The sequence below is a fragment of the Schistocerca serialis genome, chromosome 2, assembly GCF_023864345.2.
Source record: "Schistocerca serialis cubense isolate TAMUIC-IGC-003099 chromosome 2, iqSchSeri2.2, whole genome shotgun sequence".
NCBI classification, from domain to species: domain Eukaryota; kingdom Metazoa; phylum Arthropoda; class Insecta; order Orthoptera; family Acrididae; genus Schistocerca; species Schistocerca serialis.
In genome coordinates, this window is record NC_064639.1 from 829,710,010 (window position 1) to 829,733,184 (window position 23,175).

Below are 23,175 nucleotides of genomic sequence, written 5' to 3' on the forward strand. Positions count from 1 at the left end.
TCCAAGTATTCTCTTGAATTCATCAGCGAATAAGATTCTTTACTAAGCCCCTGCTGTTCAGTATTGGTGTGCGGCAGCCTACTGAAGTTCTTGTTAACAGGACGCAACAATCGTCTGCTTGCTGCTACACAACCGTGGAGGTTGTTTTCTGCCAGGCGCCGTCTCACTGTTGACTCACTCACTGGTGTATCCCTAGTAGTCAATATACGGGCACTTATAAATCTGTTACGTTTACTAGCCAGTACCAAATACTTTATCTTGCGTTGTGATATCTTCCTGGGCGCTTCTGAGAGAGGACGAAGATCATAGGGGCATGTATCTCGATGCGGGTGTGTGTTATACACAACTCCAATGATGGAAATCTCCAGTTTCTTTAACATTTGTCGGACACTGTTGCCTTCTTGGTGCAAAGTGATAATCATTACCCGTGAATCATAAAGACTCTGGCAGTTTGGTGTCATTTTCAATTACTTTCGCTGCTTATACTAGCTTCTTTCGAGGTGCGTCCTACCTTCATACAAACGGGACTACAACTGAACAGAACTGTAAACAACGTACACTATGTGATCAAAAGTATCCGGACACCCCCAAAAACATACGTTTTTCATATGAGGTGCATTGTGCTACCACCTACTGCCAGGTACTCCATATCAGCGACCTCAGTAGTCATTAGACATCGTGAGAGAGCAGAATGGGGCGCTCCGCGGAACCCACGGACTTCGAATGTGGACAGTGTCACTTGTGTCATACGTCTGTACAGAGGATTTGCACACTCCTAAACATCCCTAGGTCCACTGTTTCCTACGTGATAGTGAAGTGGAAACGTGAAGGGACACGTACAGCACAAAAGCATACAGGCCGACCTCGTCTGTTGACTGATAGAGACTGCCGGACGTTGAACAGGATCGTAATGTGTAATAGGCAGACATGTATCCAGACCATCCACAGGAATTCCAAACTACATCAGGATCCACTACAAGTACTGTGACTTTTAGGCGGTAGGTGAGAAAACTTGGATTTCATGGTCCAGCTGCTGCTCATAAGCCACACATCGCGCCGGTAAATACCAAACGACGCCTCGTTGGTGTAAGGTGCGTAAACATTGGAGATTGAACAGAGGAAGAACATTGTGCGGAGTGACGAATCACGGTACACAATGTGGCGATCCGAAGGCAGGGTCTGGGTATGGCGAATGGTTCAAATGGTTCAAATGGCTCTGAACACTATGGGACTTAACATCTATGGTCATCAGTCCCCTAGAACTTAGAACTACTTAAACCTAACTAACCTAAGGACATCACACAACACCCAGCCATCACGAGGCAGAGAAAATCCCTGACCCCGCCGGGAATCGAACCCGGGAACCCGGGCGTGGGAAGCGAGAACGCTACCGCACGACCACGAGATGCGGGCTATGGCGAATGCCCGGTGAATGTATCTGCCAGCGTGTGTAGTGCCAACAGTACAATTCGGAGACGACAGTGTTACGGTGCGGTCGTGTTTTTCATGGAGGCGGCTTGCAGCCCTTGTTGTTTTGCGTGGCACTATCACAGCACAGGCCTACATTAATGTTTTAAGCACCTTCTTGCCTCCCACTGTTGAAGAGCAATTCTGTGGTGACGACTGCATCTTTCAACACGATCGAGCACCTGTTCATAATGCACGGCCTGTGGCGAAGTGGTTGCACGACAATAACATCCCTGGAGTGGACTGGCTTGCACAGAGTCCTAACCTGAATCCTTAGAACACCTTTGGGATGTTTTGGAACGGAGATTTCGTGCCAGGCCTCACCGACCGACATCGATACCTCTCAGTGCAGCACTCCGTCAAGAATGAGCTGCCATTCCCCAAGAAACCTTCCAGCACCTGACTGAACGTATGCCTGCGAGAATGGAAGTTGTCATCAAAGCTAATGGTGGGCCAACACCATATTGAATTCCAGCATTACCGATGGAGGGCGCCTCGAACTTGTAAATCATTTTCAGCCAGGTGTCCGGGTACTTTTGATCACATAGTGTAGCTCTACACAGTCGTACCGTCTACTGGCGTCACCTGGCGTGTTTAGTATAACTTCTTGGACAAGTAAAGTCAGTTTATATGACACTGGTCAATACTAATATGTACTAACATGTATGTATATGTACAATAGTTATCTATACAGTATTGTGTCATTATTAATCGTTAGTTGAGCATGTTATTCCGTACTCTAACCGATAATTCGCAAAGATCACCCCCATCTTGCTCCATTGTAATGCGCACCATGGTGTTTCCAAACTTACAGACGGTAGTGTACATCAAAGTCAGCTGCATGCATCGTACTTGCCGAGCCAAATGAAAATCATAACATCATTAGCCATATTTTAGATTACATTGCAAGAACAACAAGACTATCATATCCTTTTACAGATACTGGATTCAGAAAAAAGTCCTTTATTAGTCAAGATCGCAGTTTATTATTTTTATTGATTACTAGATTCAACTAAAGTTATGGTTCAAATGGCTCTGAGCACTATGGGACTTAACATCTGAGGTCATCAGTCCCCTAGAACTTAGAACTACTTAAACCTAACTAACCTAAGGACATCACACACATCCATGCCCGAGGCAGGATTCGAACCTGTGACCGTAGTGTTCGCGCGGTTCCAGACTGAAGCGCCTAGAACCGTTCGGTCACAGCGGCCGGCAACTAAAGTTATTTACCATCTTCATGTCACAGGATAAGATTAATTTTTTTCCGTGAATAATCTCCATCATGTAGAATACATCGTCATAAATTTTGTGTAAGCAGAACAACTTCAGTCTGATTGTAGATCTCGATGAAATAATGTAAAATCATCGTTATCTGAATCCAGCAATTGTAAACAATTACACACTGCGTGTGTCCGACCTCGCGATGTCAAGAAACAATATTATATCCGACTTAATATTTATTAAGCCCACTACGAGCGTTCAGAAGTGCTGAAAAACAGCGAAGTTATAATTCTGCGAAGGAAGGAACTGAAATATTTATGTTATTATGTGTTAAGAGAAACAAACGGCTTTCCTCATAGAGAAAATTCGTATTATGAAGAAATAAATTGATTTTTTTACAATTGTCATTAAGCTGGATTTAACACACCGTGCTGTTTTTTCTTCCGTCGCGTAGCCGGAATTATAGCTGGCGTCCAATAAAGATTACCTTTTCGACATTCTCCTTTTTCCTGGAGGTGGTAGAGCTTTCTTTCCGTTCTTCTAATATGATTTTATGCCGTGTGCAATAATAATGGTAGGCGATCGGACTTCTTACCAGTGCTTTCTTCTCTCCCTTCGCTGATTAATATTTGTGTGCTGGTTTTCAAATACACTCCTGGAAATGGAAAACAGATCACATTGACACCGGTGTGTCAGACCCACCATACTTGCTCCGGACACTGCGAGAGGGCTGTACAAGCAATGATCACACGCAAGGCACAGCGGACACACCAGAAACCGCGGTGTTGGCCGTCGAATGGCGCTAGCTGCGCAGCATTTGTGCACCGCCGCCGTCAGTGTCAGCCAGTTTGCCGTGGCATACGGAGCTCCATCGCAGTCTTTAACACTGGTAGCATGCCGCGACAGCGTGGACGTGAACCGTATGTGCAGTTGACGGACTTTGAGCGAGGGCGTATAGTGGGCATGCGGGAGACCGGGTGGACGTACCGCCGAATTGCTCAACACGTGGAGCGTGAGGTCTCCACAGTACATCGATGTTGTCGCCAGTGGTCGGCGGAAGGTGCACGTGCCCGTCGACCTGGGACCGGACCGCAGCGACGCACGGATGCACGCCAAGACCGTAGGATCCTACGCAGTGCCGTAGGGGACCGCACCGCCACTTCCCAGCAAATTAGGGACACTGTTGCTCCTGGGGTATCGGCGAGGACCATTCGCAACCGTCTCCATGAAGCTGGGCTACGGTCCCGCACACCGTTGGGCCGTCTTCCGCTCACGCCCCAACATCGTGCAGCCCGCCTCCAGTGGTGTCGCGACAGGCGTGAATGGAGGGACGAATGGAGACGTGTCGTCTTCAGCGATGAGAGTCGCTTCTGCCTTGGTGCCAATGATGGTCGTATGCGTGTTTGGCGCCGTGCAGGTGAGCGCCACAATCAGGACTGCATACGACCGAGGCACACAGGGCCAACACCCGGCATCATGGTGTGGGGAGCGATCTCCTACACTGGCCGTACACCACTGGTGATCGTCGAGGGGACACTGAATAGTGCACGGTACATCCAAACCGTCATCGAACCCATCGTTCTACCATTCCTAGACCGGCAAGGGAACTTGCTGTTCCAACAGGACAATGCACGTCCGCATGTATCCCGTGCCACCCAACGTGCTCTAGAAGGTGTAAGTCAACTACCCTGGCCAGCAAGATCTCCGGATCTGTCCCCCATTGAGCATGTTTGGGACTGGATGAAGCGTCGTCTCACGCGGTCTGCACGTCCAGCACGAACGCTGGTCCAACTGAGGCGCCAGGTGGAAATGGCATGGCAAGCCGTTCCACAGCACTACATCCAGCATCTCTACGATCGTCTCCATGGGAGAATAGCAGCCTGCATTGCTGCGAAAGGTGGATATACACTGTACTAGTGCCGACATTGTGCATGCTCTGTTGCCTGTGTCTATGTGCCTGTGGTTCTGTCAGTGTGATCATGTGATGTATCTGACCCCAGGAATGTGTCAATAAAGTTTCCCCTTCCTGCGACAATGAATTCACGGTGTTCTTATTTCAATTTCCAGGAGTGTACTTGAGGACAATATATGGAAATGGAAGAGGATGTAGATGAAGATGAAATGGGAGATACGATACTGCGTGAAAAGTTTGACAGAGCACTGAAAGACCTGAGTCGAAACAAGGCCCCCGGAGTACACAACATTCCATTGGAACTACTGATAGCATTGGGAGAGCCAGTCCTGACAAAACTGTACCATCTGGTGAGCAAGATGTATGAAACAAGCGAAATACCCTCAGACTTCAAGAAGAATATAATAGTTCCAATCCTAAAGAAAGCAGGTGTTGACAGATGTGAAAATTACCGAACAATCAGTTTTATAAGCCACAGCTGCAAAATACTAACACGAATTCTTTACAGACGAATGGAAAAACTAGTAGAAGCCGACCTCGGGAAAGATCAGTTTGGATTCCGTAGAAATACTGGAACAGGTGAGGCAATACTGACCTTACGACTTATCTTAGAAGATAGATTAAGGAAAGGTAAACTCTCCATATTTGTTGCTGTTTTGGTGCCTCATCGGATGGTTGACTCTTTCCCTTTTTTGTTGTCGTGGTTCTTTTCTGTAGTGTTCGTTGCCTAATTTGTGTTCTTTAGCACCTGGGGGGGGGGGGGCAGTCTCCTTCCCCTTGGGGTTTTATCTGCTCTGCGACTTTGTCTCGCTTGGTTTTGGAATGGGGGACTGATGACCTTAGCTGTTTAGTCCCCCTTAAACATCCCAACAACCACCACCACCACCATCCCCCATTGAGCATGTTTGGGACTGAATGAAGCGTCGTCTCACGCGGTCTGCACGTCCAGCACGAACGCTGGTCAAACTGAGGCGCCAGTTGGAAATGGCATGGCAAGCCGTTCCACAGGACTACATCCAGCATCTCTACGATCGTCTCCATGGGAGAATAGCAGCCTGCATTGCTGCGAAAGGTGGATATACACTGTACTAGTGCCGACATTGTGCATGCTCTGTTGCCTGTGTCTATGTGCCTGTGGTTCTGTCAGTGTGATCATGTGATGTATCTGACCCCAGGAATGTGTCGATAAAGTTTCCCCTTCCTGGGACAATGAATTCACGGTGTTCTTATTTCAATTTCCAGGAGTGTAACTCAAGGAGACAATAGGCCTATTTCAATTTTTCTTGCAGCATAGAGGGTGATGCAAAGGATGTTAAAATTAAATGGATTTTTCATTGCCTAAAATTGCAAGGCAGGACTTTGGTTACTGGGTTTAAATTTCGCTCCCATTCCGCTCAATGCACTTTCAGGGTCTGTCCATTGTTAACTGTAACGCCCAATGGGCAATTTGGGCAGGGATAGAAGCGACGATCTTGATGATGCGGTGCTTCAAGTCGTCCAAGTTGCCAGGTTTTCTGGCAGAGAGATGCTCCTTGACCGCGCCCCACAGCCAAAAATCGCGTGGCGTCATGTCGGATGAACGTGCTGACCATGGGAGAGGACCGCCGCTACCTGTCCAACGCTTCCCGAACGTTGTTGTTGTTGTGGTCTTCAGTCCTGCGACTGGTTTGATGCAGCTCTCCATGCTACTCTATCCTGTGCAAGGTTCTTCATCTCCCAGTACCTACTGCAGCCTACATCCTTCTGAATCTGCTTAGTGTATTCATCTCTTGGTCTCCCTCTACGATTTTTACCCTCCACGCTGCCCTCCAATACTACATTGGTGATCCCTTTGTAAGTAGGCTGTTTAGGTTTTTTTATTGGTAACGCCACCTGTGTGCAGTCTGTGGCTAGTTTGCATTGTTGTCTGCCATTGTAGTGTTGGGCAGCGGCAGCTGGATGTGAACAGCGCGTAGCGTTGCGCAGTTGGAGGTGAGCCGCCAGCAGTGGTGGATGTGGGGAGAGAGATGGCGGAGTTTTGAAATTTGTCATGAACTGCTATATTTATATATGATGATACCAAGGTAAATACATTGTTTGTTCTCTATTAATATCTTTCATTTGCTAACTATCCCTATCAGTAGTTAGTGCCTTCAGTAGTTTGAATCTTTTATTTAGCTGGCAGTAGTGGCGCTCGCTGTATTGCAGTAGGTTGAGTAGCGAAGATTTTTGTGAGGTAAGTGATTTGTGAAACGTATAGGTTAATGTTAGTCAGGGCCATTCTTTCCTAGGGATTTTTTTGAAAGTCAGATTGCGTTGCGCTAAAAACATTGTGTGTCAGTTTAAGCACAGTCTTGTATAATTGTTCAAAGGGGAAGTTTCACCTTGTTGCCTCAGAATATGTCCTACCAAGCGATCCCTTCTTCTAGTCAAGTTGTGCCACAAATTTCTCTTCTCCCCAATTCTATTCAATACCTCCTCATTAGTTATGTGATTAAATCGTATTAATGAATTTTATTTACAGAAAATAAATGACAGTACTTAAGTTTGAGAATTTACAATGGTGTGTCGCAAGCAAAGGGCGACATGCAAACAAGAAATCCCTTCAGTATATACAATGCTACATAGTAGAAGCGAAACGACTAGTCTTGATGTTATTCTTGAACTCGCTGCTGTAGAACTCTTAGAACTGGGGCCGTGGCCAGGCGACACGGCGCTTGTGTCCTCTTAGTGTATACGGCGCTACTGTCGTATTGTCATCCTGGAGAGGGGTCCGTCAGCTTGCTATTGGCTGACGTTGCCTCACAGCCCTCTCTCTGCTCTAACATTCCCGCCTGGCATGCCGGCGCTTGACATTACGCCGGAACATTTGGTCAAAGTTTCATCGAGCTGTGTTACTTGGCAGTGAAACATCGCGTGAAAGTTAACATTGGTCCTTAAAAGGGTAGACTGGGGTAGAAATTATTTGAGCCTAATTTTTTATTGACATAAAAAATTCCTTAGAGTCTATTTTTTACGATTCATTCATGTATAGAGTGCCACAAACGTTAAAATATGTTAAAATGTGATTTACTGTTTGGGGATCTGGCACATTCGAGCGCTCGAATACAACCGATGTGATGTTATGATAGTTGCCGACGGAATAGAGGCCCTGGTACTTTTGGATACTACCACAGGGGGTGTCAGTATCAACTAAAATACTGCCCTCAACAAGATTGATCTTGGTAATATAATTCGTTCATGATAAACAGTCTGAAAGCAAGAGCTTGTCTCGTGTGTGCTTAACTTATGATTTCGCTTGTTTTTCATACGTAGCAAAACGGGATTGTTTGAAAATGACAAACAAACATACTTATGCGGATAGAAAAAGTTCGAAATGTTATCCCAATCGTACAAAAAACGCGTCGATAGGTAAGTGGAAGTCAGTTAATGGATATAATTTCGTCAAAATGAGAGTGTTTCGACACTGGCGATTAAAAAGACCAACTGTATGGTGCTGGCAATGCCGCTTAAAGCTTTTTTTAAATTTTCTCTCTTAAAAACGCAAGTTGAAACATTTAACGCTTGTTTTTTCCAAACAACATTTTTCAAGTTGTCGGGAACTATAAATCATGAAATATAGACGCAGTTACATTATTCTTTTTTGTAAGTTGTGAGTCGGCGATTTTTCTGTTGTGGTACGGTACGTAAGATTCTCGCGATACATTTTTATTTAGATTTTTGCTGCACGTTTTTATAACGACTTTTTTGTCGGAAAACTTTACTTACATTTCAGAATTCCGCCATCAGGTTACAAACCATGTTTTTTTAAAAATATCCCTACGTACTATGTTAGACAATCTCATCAGTTTCAAAGCAGTTTTTGAAATTGTGTTCCAACTTGAAAATTGTGGCGTGCAGAGTTCCCACCAACCACCCTCGCAGTCGACAAGCCCAATCGTCGATGTCGTGTAGTGGTCCTCTGGGGGCAACTTCTTTACTTAACAAAATACGTAATAAACTCTTAAGGGTGTACAGTAAAGGTGTAAAGTCAGTTTTGTAATTTGTTTGTTATTTTATTGAAAAAAGTCATGAATATCAGTTCCAAAATCGACAGTCGCTGTGGTCTAGCCCCTTAAGTTTTGCACGCCAGTGTATTTTGGCGCAGTAGTGTATATCTGAGTCTGAACTGAAAATTTCGTTGTTGTTTGGCGCTGGTTTCACTCAGCTTTTCTATTCTTAGTACTAGGAGGTGACATAAGTCATGGCATAGCGATATCCACATATAGAGAAGGCGGTAGTATCGCGCACACAATGTGTGAAAGGGCAGTGCGTTGGCGGAGCTGTCATTTGTAATCAGGTGATTCATGTGGAAAAGTATCCGACGTGATTTGACCACACGACGGGAATTAACAGACTATGATCACGGAATGGTAGTTGCAGCTAGAGTCATGGGATTTTCCGTTTCGGAAACCGTTAGGGAATTCAGTAATCCGAGATCCACAATGTCAAGAATGTGCCGAAAACACCAACTTACACAGTGATTACCTTTCACCACAGTCAACACAGTAGCTGAAGATACAGCACAAAAGAGGGTGACGCAATAAAATTAGAAGGACCTATAAAAGCCACTTGCTCGAATAAAACTTAAAACACGATCTGCCATAGAGACATCGTCACCTAAAAGAGATGATAAATCACCCAGGAGATTAAAAGTGCGCCTGAGGGCGGTTAAAAGAGGACATTCCAACAATATATGGGCCACCGTCATGATTTCACCACAGCGACAATGTGGGGGTCCTCTCGACGCAGCAGATGACCATGCGTCAGCCAAGAGTGACCAATGCGGAGCCTACAGAGAATAACAGAATCCCTGCGAGAGGCCCGCATGGAGGAACCCCACACGGTCGTGGTCTCCTTTACACGCCGCAGCTTGTTGGGTACAGACAGAGTGCGCCATTCGTCTGCCCACATCCCAAAGACCCGACGGCGTAACACCGATCGGAGATCAGTTGCCGGGAGGCCGATCTCCAACGGCAGTTTGCGGGTGGCTTCTTTAGTTCACTTGTCAGCGTGTTCGTTTCCCGCTATCCCAACGTGTCCCGGGGTCCATATGAATACTACTTAGTTTTGTGTTGTAATTCGACTCCACCCTAATCTTTTAGGCTGGAGGTTTTAACGTGTTGCAGAGTGGCTGGCTCATCCTATTATTTTCGTGATCAGCCAGCCACAGTCCTCTGCTGTGCAGTTTTAATTCCTTCTGCGTTTGTTCTCTATGTTGTTTTTGTTGCTGTGCTCCGTTTTCCGTGTTGTCTTACCATTGACCATGGGGCTTTTCTTCCCCCGCAATTTTTATTTTAGTGCTTCGCCTGACTAGTGGATGGTTGCTCTGTGCTCTGTGTTTTTATGAAACAAGGGACCGATGACCTTTGCAGTTTGGTCCCTTTAATCTTTAACCCAACCAACCAACCTTCGCTTAACGACCGAGAGCAGCGGCGTTTGCGCAGAGTTGTCAGTGCTAACAGACAACCAACACTGTGTGAAATAACTACAGAAATCAGTGTGGGACGCACAACGAACATGTCCGTTAGGACAGTGCGGCAAGATTTGTCGTTAATAGGTTACGGCATCAGACGACCGATGCGAGTGCTTTTGCTAACAGCACGACATGGGCTGCAGCGCCTCTGCTGGGCTCCTTGCATATCGGTTGGACACTATTTTGTATTCTGCCTGGAAGGCGGCGCGTGGGTCTGCTGCTGAAAACTGAAAGGTTGGCCGAATGATGAAAGCTACTAGGAGCAGGAGAGGTAAAACACTTCGGAACTGCGTGTAAAATTATAGATGTTTACTATAGGCAAAAACAAATTAATAAATGGTTACATAACTTTCCAATTATAAGCACGGAGGTGCGAAACCGTATTCCCGTCGCAAGTAGTACAAAGTCTCAACAGCAAACCAACACCCTCTGAAGTTTAAGCGATGTTTCCAGGCCGTCTGCTCTTTATGAAATGGGCAGAATCTGCAGCGGCGCTCGTAGAGCTGGACAGCTAGAGGGCGCTGTCGTAGTGCCAAGCCTTCGACCATAAATATAATAGACTAGCCGTGACGTCATTTTCGTGGCTCCAACATCTCTGGGCTAAAGTCACGTGAATGTTGGCAAAACATGGTTGTTTCGTGTTACGCTTATGGCTGTACTCAGCGTTTTGTCGGGGGAAATGCCATTACATTTCACATGTGTTTCTATGATAGTGCAGATGCGTTTATTGAAATCTACTGAAGTGACTTTTATACGTTTTTTACACTTGAAATAGAGTATCACGTAAATTAGAGTGTTGAAAGTGACGCCTGTAAAGTCAGGCTCATATTACATTTTGGAAAGTATCTGTGATAATTCGGTTACAGAAGTAAGTATAAGTGTTTCTCGTTCCTACTCATAGGTTCCCTAAGGATGAAAACCGAAGGCAGCTTTGGATACAGGCCCTGAAACGGAAAAACTTTAAGCCATCTGCACGTACGTGCCTTTTTGTATATACAAGTGAGATTATAATAAGGTAAGAGCACCTATAGTCGACACATGAAGATAATTTTTTTCTACCTTCTAATACTATTAAATAAATGTAGGCTCCAAAATTATTTTCCGAAACTTCAAAGTCTCACCTTTCATCTAAAATATCATTTTTTTTAAAAAAACTGATAGTTTAAACTTTTGTAAAAATAGTAGGAACTGAACCTTTGAAGTGCACCTAAAATTGATACTCTAATATGGACCTGTTCCTAAAGTCGACAATTTTGGCACCTATAGTTGACATAATTCCCATATCCCATTTTCTTTTATAAGTGACTAGAGCTCAAAACGCGACGAATCCAATATTTAAAATTTTGACAGGAGCCCACTCTTACTATTTAAAAGAATTTTAGCGACATTTTACTTTAATTGATAGTTTATAGTAATTTCGTCCCGCTGCCCACCAGAGGGGCGTTCGATGTATTTGTTACATTTTATAAATGGTACTGTGAACAGATCCAGGTCAAATGTAGTTCTGACATAATTTTTCGCAAATAAAAAGTAATTTTTGTTGGAAGCTTTTGGAAGTCAATTGAGAAATGTGGGTAAAATACGATACAAACATAGGATGGCAGACCGCTGATTTGAAATCCCGCCACGTTTTGCCTACAGTCACGTGGTTTATGTTGGAGCCACACCAGCCCTATAGCTTCTGCACCGAAGGCCAGTCTACTAGTATCTATGGCCGAAGTGCCAACCTAAGAATCTGCACCTATGCCGTGGCATCGTAGCTATCGATACCACATCCTAGACGAGTGGAAAACCGTGGACTGGTCAGCTGAGTGCCGACTTCAGCTGGTAAGAACTGATGGTAGGATTCGAGTGTGGTGCAGACCCCAAAAGACCATGGACCGAAATTGTCAACAAGGCCCTGTGCAGGCTAGGTGTTGCTCCTCAATGGTGTGCACTGTGTTTACATGAAACGAACTGGCTCCTCTTGTCCAACTGAACCTATCACGGAGTGCAGATCGTTATGTTCGCCTAAATGGAGACCATCTGCAGCCGTTCATGGACTTCTTGTCCCGTACAACGATGGAATTTTTGTGGATGACGATGCGCCATGTCTCCGGAGCACAACTGTTCGAAATTGATTTGAAGAACATTCTGGTCAGTTCCAGAGAATGGTATGGTCGCCCAGATCGCCCGAGATGAATCCCATCGAACATTTATGGAACATAATCGAGACGGGTACAGAGGCAGCATAACTCAGTATTTCTTCAGGGGACTTCCAGTGACTTCACGCTGAAATGCTGCACTGCACCGGTCAAAATGAGTTTCGACACAATAGTAGAAGGTGTCGCATGACTTGTCATCTCAGTATATTACACTACTGGCCATTAAAATTGGTACACCAAGAAGAAAAGCAGATGATAAACGGGTATTCAATGGACAAATATATTATACTAAAACTGACATATGATTACATTTTCACGCAATTTGGGTGCATAAATCCTGAAAAATCAGTACCCAGAACAACTACCTCTGGCCGTAATAACGCATGGGCATTGAGTCAAACAGAGCTTGGATGGCGTGTACAGGTACAGCTGCCCATGCAGCTTCAACACGATACCACAGTTCATCAAGAGTAGTGACTGGCGTATTGTGATGAGCCAGTTGCTCGGCCACCATTGACCAGACGTTTTCAATTGGTGAGAGATCTGGAGAATTTGCTGGCCAGGGCAGCAGTCGAACATTTTCTGTATCCAGAAATGCCCGTAGAGGACCTTCAACATGCAGTCGTGCATTATCCTACTGAAATGTAGGGTTTCGCAGGTATCGAATGAAGGGTAGAGCCACGGGTCGTAACACATCTGAAATGTAACGTCCACTGTTCAACGTGCCGTCAATGCGAACAAGAGGTGACCGAGACGTGTAACCAATGGCATCCCATACCATCACGCCAGGTGATACGCCAGTATGGCGATGACGAATACACGCTTCCAATGTGCGTTCACCGCGACGTCGCCAAACACTAATGCGACCATCGTGATGCTGTAAACAGAACCTGGATTCATCCATAAAAAATGACGTTCTGACATTCATGCACGCAGGTTGGTCGTTGAGTACACCAAATCAGGCGCTCCTGTCTGTGATGCAGCGTCAATGGTAACCGCAGCCATGGTCTCCGAGCTGATAGTCCATGCTGCTTCAAACGTCCTCGAACTGTTCGTGCTGCTGGTTGTTGTCTTGCAAACGTCCCCATCTGTTGACTCAAGGATCGAGACGTGGCTGCACGATCCGTTACAGCCATGCGGATAAGATGCCTGTCATCTCGACTGCTAGTGATACGAGGCCGTTGGGATCTAGCACGGCCTTTCCGTATTACCCTCCCGAACCCACCGATTCCAAATTCTGCTAACAGTCATTGGATCTGGACCAACGCGAGCAGCAATGTCGTGATACGATAAACTGCATTCGCGATAGGCTACAATCCGACCTTTATCAAAGTCGGAAACATGATGGTACGCATTTCTCCTCCTTACACGAAGCATCACAACAACGTTTCAGCAGGCAACGCCGGTCAACTTTTGTTTGTGTATGAGAAATCGGTTGGAAACTTTCCTCATGTCAGCACGTTGTAGGTGTCGCCACCGGAGCCAACCTTGTGTGAATGCTCTGAAAAGCTAATCATCACAGCATCTTCTTCCTGTCGGTTAAATTTCGCGTCTGTAGCACGTCATTTTCGTGGTGTAGCAATTTTAAAGGCCAGTAGTGAACGTTTGACAAACAAGACCAGTTGCTAATGACCGACTGTAAACGCGCTTTGTTCCGCTGTGAGTAATTTGTCGTGTGCCCGCATGCAGGGACGACGCTGGCGGAGGTGAAGTCGGGCTACGGCCTGGAGGCGGCGGCGGAGCTGCGGCTGCTGCGGCTGCTGGAGCGCGCGCGACGCGACCTGCCGCTGGAGCTCAGCGTCACCTACTGCGGCGCGCACGCCGTGCCCAGGTCAGCCACCGCCAGCCCTAGTCCTTCCCACCTATACGTTGTGCAAATACAAATTAATTACAATACTATCAAATTCGATTTTTATAAATTTTGAAGAGAATGAATTGCATCGAATGGATTATCTTTCGGTCTTATATATACAGGGTGTTACAAAAAGGTACGGCCAAACTTTCAGGAAACATTCCTCACACACAAATAAAGAAAAGATGTTATGTGGACACGTGTCCGGAAACGCTTAATTTCCAAGTTAGAGCTCATTTTAGTTTCGTCAGTATCTAGCGGACTTCCTCGATTCACCGCCAGTTGCCCCAATTGAAGGAAGGTAATGTTGACTTCGGTGCTGTGTTGACATGCGACTCATTGCTCTACAGTACTAGCATCAAGCACATCAGTACGTAGCATCAACAGGTTAGTGTTCATCACGAACGTGGTTTTGCAGTCAGTGCAATGTTTACAAATGCGAAGTTGGCAGATGCCCATTTGATGTATGGATTAACACGGGGCAATAGCCGTGGGGCGGTACGTTTGTAACGATTTCCAGAACGAAGGTGTCCCGACAGAAAGACGTTCGAAACAATTGATCGGCTTCTTAGGGAGCACGAAACATTCCAGCCTACGACTCGCGACTGGGGAAGACCTAGAACGACGAGGACACCTGCAATGGACGAGGCAATTCTTCGTGCAGTTGACGATAACCCTAATGTCAGCGTCAGAGAAGTTGCTGCTGTACAAGGTAACGTTGACCACGTCACTGTATGGAGAGTGCTACGGGAGAACCAGTTGTTTCCGTACCATGTACAATGTGTGCAGGCACCATCAGCAGCTGATTGGCCTCCAGGGGTACACTTCTGCGAATGGTTCATCCAACAATGTGTCAATCCTCATTACAGTGCAAATGTTCTCTTTACGGATGAGGCTTCATTCCAACGTGATCAAATTGTAAATTTTCACAATCAACATGTGTGGGCTGACGAGAATCCGCACGCAATTGTGCAATCACGTCATCAACACAGATTTTCTGTGAACGTTTGGGCAGGCATTGTTGGTGATGTCTTGATTGGGCCCCATGTTCTTCCACCTACGCTCAATGGAGCATGTTATCATGATTTCATACGGGATACTCTACCTGTGCTGTTAGAACATGTGCCTTTACAAGTACGACACAACATGTGGTTCATGCACGATGGAGCCCCTGCACATTTCAGTCGAAGTGTTCGTACGCTTCTCAACAACAGATTCGGTGACCGATGGATTGGTAGAGGCGGACCAATTCCGTGGCCTCCACGCTCTCCTGACCTCAACCCTCTTGACTTTCATTTATGGGGGCATTTGAAAGCTCTTGTCTACGCAACCCCGCTACCAAATGTAGAGACTCTTCGTGCTCGTGTTGTGGACGGCTGTGGAACAATACGCCATTCTCCAGGGCTGCATCAGCGCATCAGGGATTCCATGCGACGGAGGGTGGATGCATGTATCCTCGCTAACGAAGGACATATTGAACATTTCCTGTAACAAAGTGTTTGAAGTCAGGCTGGTACGTTTTGTTGCTGTGTGTTTCCATTCCATGATTAATATGATTTGAAGAGAAGTAATAAAATGAGCTCTAACATGGAAAGTTAGCGTTTCCGGACACATGTCCACATAACATATTTCCATTCTTTGTGTGTGAGGAATGTTTCCTGAAAGTTTGGCCGTAGCAGTTTGTAACACCCTGTATATACAAAATGTCCGACAGATGGCGCTAGACCGTAAAACGTTAGTAACTGCTACCGTGACGGGTGAGAGGTACGTCAATATGTTACAGAAAAGCCTGGCTGATAAACACCTGCTGGAACGTACGATGTTTATGCAGGATGGCGCTCTATCCCATATTGCTAGACGCGTGAAAGATCTCTTGCGCGCGTCGTTTGGTTATGATCGTGTGCTCAGCCGCCACTTTCGTCATGCTTGGCCTCCCAGGTCCCCAGACTTCAGGCCGTGCTATTATTTGCTTTGGGGTTATCTGAAGTCGCAAGTGTATCGTGATCGACCGACATCTCTAGGGATGCTGAAAGACAACATCCGACGCCAATTCCTCACCATAACTCCGGGCATGCTTTACAGTGTTGTTCACAACATTATTCCTCGACTACAGCTATTGTTGAGGAATGATGGTGGACATATTGAGCATTTCCTGCAAAGAACATCATCTTAACTTTGTTATGCTAATTATTGCTATTCTGATCAGATGAAGCGCCATCTGTTGGACATTTTTGAATTTTTGTATTTTTTTTTTTTTTTTTTGTTCTAATAAAACCTCATGTCTTTCCAAGCATGTGTGTCAATTTGTATCTCTCTAACTACATTATTCTGTGATTTATTCGGTTTTCAAATTTATACTGACTTTTTGATCATCTGATATATATATATATATGTGCATACATATATACATACATACACACACACACACACACACACACACACACACGACGAATCGATTCCACAGACCGAACGTGAGGAGAGGGGCTAGTGTAATTGGTTGCTACAAACTATAAAAAAATGCACGAAAGTATGGTTTTTAACGCAAACCTACGTTTTTTTAAATGGAACCCGTTAGTTTTGTTAGCACATCTAATCATATAAACAAATACGTAATCAGTGCCGTTTGTTGCATTGTAAAATGTTAATTACATCCAGAGATATTGCAACCTAAAGTTGACGCTTGAGTACCACTCCTCCGCTGTTCGATCGTGTGTATCGGAGAGCACCGAATTATGTAGGGATCCAAAGGGAACGGTGATGGTCCTTAGGTACAGAAGAGACTGGAGCAGCACATTACGTCCACATGCTAACACCTTTTTATTAGTCTTTTTCACTGACGCACATGTACATTACCATGAGGGGTGAGGTACACGTACACAGGTGGTTTCCGTTTTCAATTACGGAGTGGAATAGAGTGTGTCCCGACATGTCAGGCCAATAGATGTTCAATGTGGTGGCCATCATTTGCTGCACACAATTGCAATCTCTGGCGTAATGAATGTCGTACACGCCGCAGTACATCTGGTGTAATGCCGCCGCAGGCTGCCACAATACGTTGTTTCATATCCTCTGGGGTTGTAGGCACATCACGGTACACATTCTCCTTTAACGTACCCCACAGACAGAAGTCCAGATGTGTAAGATCAGGAGAACGGGCTGGCCAATTTACGCGTCCTCCACGTCCTATGAAATGCCCGTCGAACATCCTGTCAAGGGTCAGCCTAGTGTTTATTGCGGAATGTGCAGCTGCACCATCATGCTGATACCACATACGTCGACGCGTTTCCAGTGGGACATTTTCGAGCAACGTTGGCAGATCATTCGATAGAAACGCGATGTATGTTGCAGCTGTTTGGGCCCCTGCAATGAAGTGAGGACAATGTTTCAAGCGTCAACTTTATTTTACAATATCTCCTGATGTAATTAACATTTTACAATGCAACAAACGGCACTGATTACGTATTTGTTTATATGTTCAGATGTGCTAACAAAACTAACGGGGTTCCATTTAAAAAAAAAGGAAGGTTTGTGTTAAAAAACATACTTCCGTGCATTTTTGTATGGTTTGTATTAAACAATTACACTAGCCCCTCACCTCACGTTCGGTCTGTGGAATCGGTTCGTCAGTATTTGATGTGGTTTACGAAATATATCCAGCGGTAACGTTAGGTGACTCACCCTGTATATGAATTTGGCCAGCTATGGACCGCATACAACTTAAGACTTATGGTGTTTCTTTTTCTTCCGTTCTTCCCAGTACTTCATTTTCTCGCCAACTGCTCGTCTCTGCTCATCTGTCCACACTCTCTTGGGTCGAGGTTTTGCCTCATCTTCTTCATAGTTTGCATTTTCTATAAGTGGCCTAAAGTGATTCCTGTCGCGTATTATTTCTTCTGTAACGCCTATTTTGTTGGCGTCTTTCTTTACTGCTTCTATCCATCCTACAGTTTTTTCCAGCTTACTAACGTAACTAAAAATTTTCTTTGCAATCCATGTTTCTCCCATTCTTTTTAAATGTCCATAAAATTTTAGCCGTCTCTTCCTCATTGTATCTGTGATCTTTTCTGTATTTTTGTATAGGTCTTCATTTCTCCTTTTAATCCACCTATTTTCCTTGTTTTTCTCAGGACCTAGAATTTTTCTTAGTATTTTTCGCTCTCTTTTTTTCTAGTTCTCTTAATTCACCTTTCTTATTCAATGTTAGGCACTCTGATCCATACGTTGCTTGTTACCTAATAAGTGAATTATAATGTTTAATCTTCGCTTGTATGGATATTGATTTCTTATTGTACTAGTTTTGTGTTAATTTATGTGCAAATTCTAACTTTTTTATTCTTTCTTTATTTGTTGTGTTATCCAATCCATTGGCTTGGATCCACTCCCCCAGGAATTTGAATCTATCAACTCTTTTAATTTTTCCATACTGTGTGTTCATAAACTTTTCTGTATTATGTTTGTGTTCTATATACTCGGTTTTTTCATAGGATATTTTTAGCCCAGTCTTTTCAGCAATCTCGTGTAACATATCAAGCATAACTGTTGCGTCTGTTCGGTTTTCAGTTATCAATGCCATATCATCCGCAAAGGCTAAACATTTCACTTCAAACTTGTTCTTTCCTTGGCCCATGCTTATACCCTTTGTGCCTCTGTTTTTTAATGTGTTTTCCCATGTTTTTACGACTTTATGTAAAACCAAGTTAAAGAGAATTGGGGACAGTCCGTCTCCTTGTCGAACTCCTGTCTTGATTTTGAATAGTTCAGAAATTTCGCCGTGAAACTTAATTCTTGATGTTGTATCTGTGAGCGTTTGTTCAACAAGTCTTCTGGTGTTTTCATCTATCCCTGATTCATAAAGTATCTGGAATAGTGTTCGTCTGTCAACTGAGTCGTAGGCCTTCTTGAAGTCTACGAAAGTAACTACTGTATTTTTATTTTGTATAGCTCTCTTCTCAAAATTGTTTTTAAATTAAGAATCTTTTCTGCATATGATCTACCTTTTCTAAATCCTGCTTGATAATCTCCTATATTAGGTCCTGCTTCTTCCTCTATTCTATTTGAAAGTGCTTTAGAAAGTATTTTGTATGTCACTGGTAATAAGGATATGCCCCTGTAGTTGTTGGTGTCTGTTTTATCTCCTTTTTTGTGGAAAGGGTGGATCAATGCTTGTTTCCAGTCACTGGGTATGATTCCTTTTCTCCAAATGTCTTTAATTACTTTGTGAATTATCTGCCATGTGGATAATCCCCCTAGTTTCCAGATTTCTGCTACTATCCCATCCTCACCTGCTGCTTTGTTATTCTTCAATGCTTTGATAATCTCTTCTATTTCTTCTACTGTAGGTGGTTCCGATGGTGGATTTTCATGTTGTGGTTTTTGAAATTGTAACCTGTCATTAGGCTCCTCACAATTTAATAGATCTTCAAAGTATTCAGCTAAAATTTGACAGTTCTCTTTATTGCTTAAAACCATTTTTCCATTTTTATCTTTAAAAATGTAAACTTGGTGACTGGAATCCTGTTAAAACTTCTCTGAAAGTCATATAAAAGTCTCTAGTGTTGTTCCTTTTAAAGTCTGAATCCATTTCTTCTAATCTGTCTTTGTCATATTTTCTTTTCACTGATCTGATATATATATACGTGGAGATTTCCGTAAATTAGATATATATACATTATTTTTTCAGCCATAAGTTCTTCTCATTTTTGACCGTGAGTACAATGCTGATTTTTATCGGACCACTTCAGATGCAGGCATCTACAGTGACATAATGTTAGCATAAGACGCGGAAGAAGAAAAAAACAACTTTCGTGGTTTTGCACTAAAAATAACTCTCACACTTCATACTTTAATAAAAATTATTATTCAGATAACACGATGTCTACTACATACTTCTCACAAGAATACTTCTCCCTACGAGAACTAAAGACAGCGTCTTCTAAAAAATTTAACAAAATTGCCATCATTTGTCATTCGCCTTCCGGCGTAGCAAAATACATCTTTGCCGACGGTTACAGTGGCCGCGCTAGTGTTTATTGTCATTGGTTTCTATATTTTATCGTAGCGTGTCGGGGCTTTTCCTTATGTGTCCCGCGCCCGGGTACCCGGGTTCGAGTCCCGGCGGGGTCGGGGATTTTCTCTGCCTCGTGATGACTGGGTGATGTGTGCTGTCCTTAGGTTAGTTAGGTCAAACTGTGATTCGCTTAATTGATTCTATTTATTCAAGTAATTCATTAATCTGTCTTTCATAATTGCTTCAATTATTTTTGAGAAAGCTGACAGCAGGGAAATGAGCCAGTAATTGTCTATGTCTTCTGCGCTACCTTTCTTAAGCAAAGGTACAACTCTTGCCTGTTTTAACTCCTCTGGAAATGTCCCTGATGTGAAGGAGTGATTTATTATATTAGTTAGGGGCCTTGTATAATCCCTATGCGATGTTTCAGCACACACATTGGTCTTCATCTAAGCCTACTGACTTTTTATTTTTTTAGTAGTTGAATTGTTTTATTGACTTCATTCTCTGAGGTTGGTAGTGACATCATTGTATTTAGTGCAACATTATTTACAGGTGTTATATTTGTTTTGGGGAATTTTTGCTGTAATGTCTCTACTATACTTGAAAAATACTCGTTTACATAGTTTGCTAAGTGTTGAGGATCATTTATTATCTTATCACCCTCCTTTAGCAGTATGTTATTCTGCATTTGTTTGCCTCTCCCCGTTTCCTCTTATATAACATCCCAGACTGCTTTGCTATTATTCTCTGCATTATATATTATTTTGTCATTAAATGACTTTTTTGCAGCAACCAGCACCTTCTTATAGATCTTTTTGTATCTATGATAGAAATTTAAGAATTTTGGATCTTTGTGAATCTTCTTTGTGGATCTGAGCTGCTGACGTGTTAGGGAGGACATCTTAATATCTGCTGTTATCCATCATGTTGATACAGACATGCATACTTTTGCAAATGCCTTTGCAAAGTTCAATTTATACAATGTTGTGAATTTAGAGAATTTCTTATTCACATTGGTTTCCTTATACACTTCATCGCACCTTTGTTTTTCTAGTTCTTTTGAAAAACCTTTTATTTTGGTTTCTGATAGTTGTCATTTTTAGGCTTGTGGTTTAGGGAATGATTTGATGCCTGATTTTACTGTTTCTTATTTGACAGAGATGTCAAATTCATAAATTCATAAAGTTATGTGTAATGTTGAATATATTTTAAGCATCATTGTTATTACTTATTTGTATAACATTTTTTTTTCAAACCCCTACTCAGTTTTAGCTGAGTTATTCTTCAATGTATTAAATGTATTGTATAACAGGTACTATCTTGCCACGTTTCAACTCACATTGATATATCTGAAGTTCCATAACACCGAGGAGACTAAGTTCTGCTGCAGAGGCAGACAATTCAAACCTCTGGAGCCCCTTCAGATGTTGGGAGAGTTGGGTGTGATGCACTTGATAGCTCTCATGCTGTAAAAGATATTTCAGCCATTTATCCATTGATAGTGGAGACAATGAAATCCGTATTGTCGAATACGTACTGACAACATGTCACTCTTGGGATTGACTCTTCAGTGTGGCAGACAGTTGACAGCTCCAGCTGTTGAGCATTTTTACATAATGGCTCACTTAATAACTGCAAGGAAGTACCCATGTAATAAACTGAAAAAGAGTCCACCTTATAAACATAAGTTCAGTGAAGCCTTTTCATCTCCTCACATAAGAGAAAAGGACAGGAAACTCTGGGGAGGTAGACTCTGTAAATTGAAAAGTGAGCAGTAGTTGTCGGTGGGGGAAGTTGCCATTCCCAGAAGAACGCTACAGATGCCATTCAGGATGACTGAAGAATCAATTTCCCCTCTACATATTTCTTGATAAATTTATATCCCTTTTTGAACATTGTTTCCCAAAGAAAATTACTAAATGTAACGCCACACACTTTTAAAAGAAACCTTGGATTACTATAGGTATGAAAGTGTCTTCAGAAATAAAAAGAAAACTGTATGAGACTGCAGGAACTAGTAAAGATCCAGAAGTAGTTCTACACTATAAAAATTGTTGTTACATACTGAGAAAAGTTGTAACGAAATCAAGAAATATGTATGTTAGAGAAGAAATTAACACCTTTGGCAATAAAATAACATCAGTATGGAATGTTGGTAGAAGGGAGACAGGAAAAGTAACCACTGGAGTGGGTAGTATTACTATAAAGAGAATGAGGCCATCCTAACCAACAGTACACAAGTAGCTAATGTATTTAACAACCATTTCTGAAGTGTAGGAGAAAAGATTGGTGAGAGCAGTTCAAAAGAAAAAGCCAGGCAGTACATGGAGGAGTCAGTTTTGAAAAAAAAAATAGTCTGATCAAGTTTCATCTAACAACCTCTTGTGAAATAAGTAAAATTATAAAATCTTTGAAAAATAAATGTTCTGTTGTAGTAGATGACATCTCTAATAAATTATTAAAACAATATGGGGTAATTACAGCTGATGTTCTGAGTCACATATGTAATGCATCACAAACTCAAGGTATTTTACCAGACAGGTTAAAATATGCCATTGTCAGGCCTCTTTACAAAAAGGGGGACACCACAGATGTCAATAATTATCGGCCAGTATCCTTGCTTAAAGCATTTTCAAAAATCTTCGAGAAAGTAATGTACTCAAGAGTGGTTATCCATCTCAACAGTAATGAGACACTTAGTAAATCATAGTTCAGATTTCAAAAATGCTGTTCCCCTGAGACAGTAATATACAATTTCACTATCCACATAATAGAGTCTTTAAATAGTAAAATGTTACCAATAGGAATTTTCTGTGACTTGTCCAAAGCATTTTATTGTGTGAACCATGACATTATGTTACAGAAATTACAATTCTATGGTATAAATGGAATAGCATATGAGTGGTTTAAGTCATACCTACAGAACAGGAAGCAAAACGTTTCCTTATTTGTGTCAAGTGATTTAAATAAGTTTGCCACTTCATCTAACTGGGGTGAAATTACATTAGGTGTTCTACAGGGTTTAATGATGGGTCCCATTCTGTTCTTGATACATGTGTGACCTCCCTTCCT

At 43.1% G+C, this 23,175-nt stretch overlaps 1 protein-coding gene across 2 annotated transcripts in view; it reads left to right on the top strand.

The window, feature by feature from the left end:
• The window catches only part of LOC126458096 (probable imidazolonepropionase), a 189,412-nt gene that overhangs the window by 82,619 nt on the left and 83,618 nt on the right, over positions 1 to 23,175 (top strand). For both annotated transcript variants that reach the window (XM_050094918.1, XM_050094919.1), the window contains exon 5: positions 13,931 to 14,072. In XM_050094918.1, the coding sequence (XP_049950875.1) occupies positions 13,931 to 14,072 (142 nt within the window). The remainder of the gene's footprint in view (positions 1 to 13,930; positions 14,073 to 23,175) is intronic.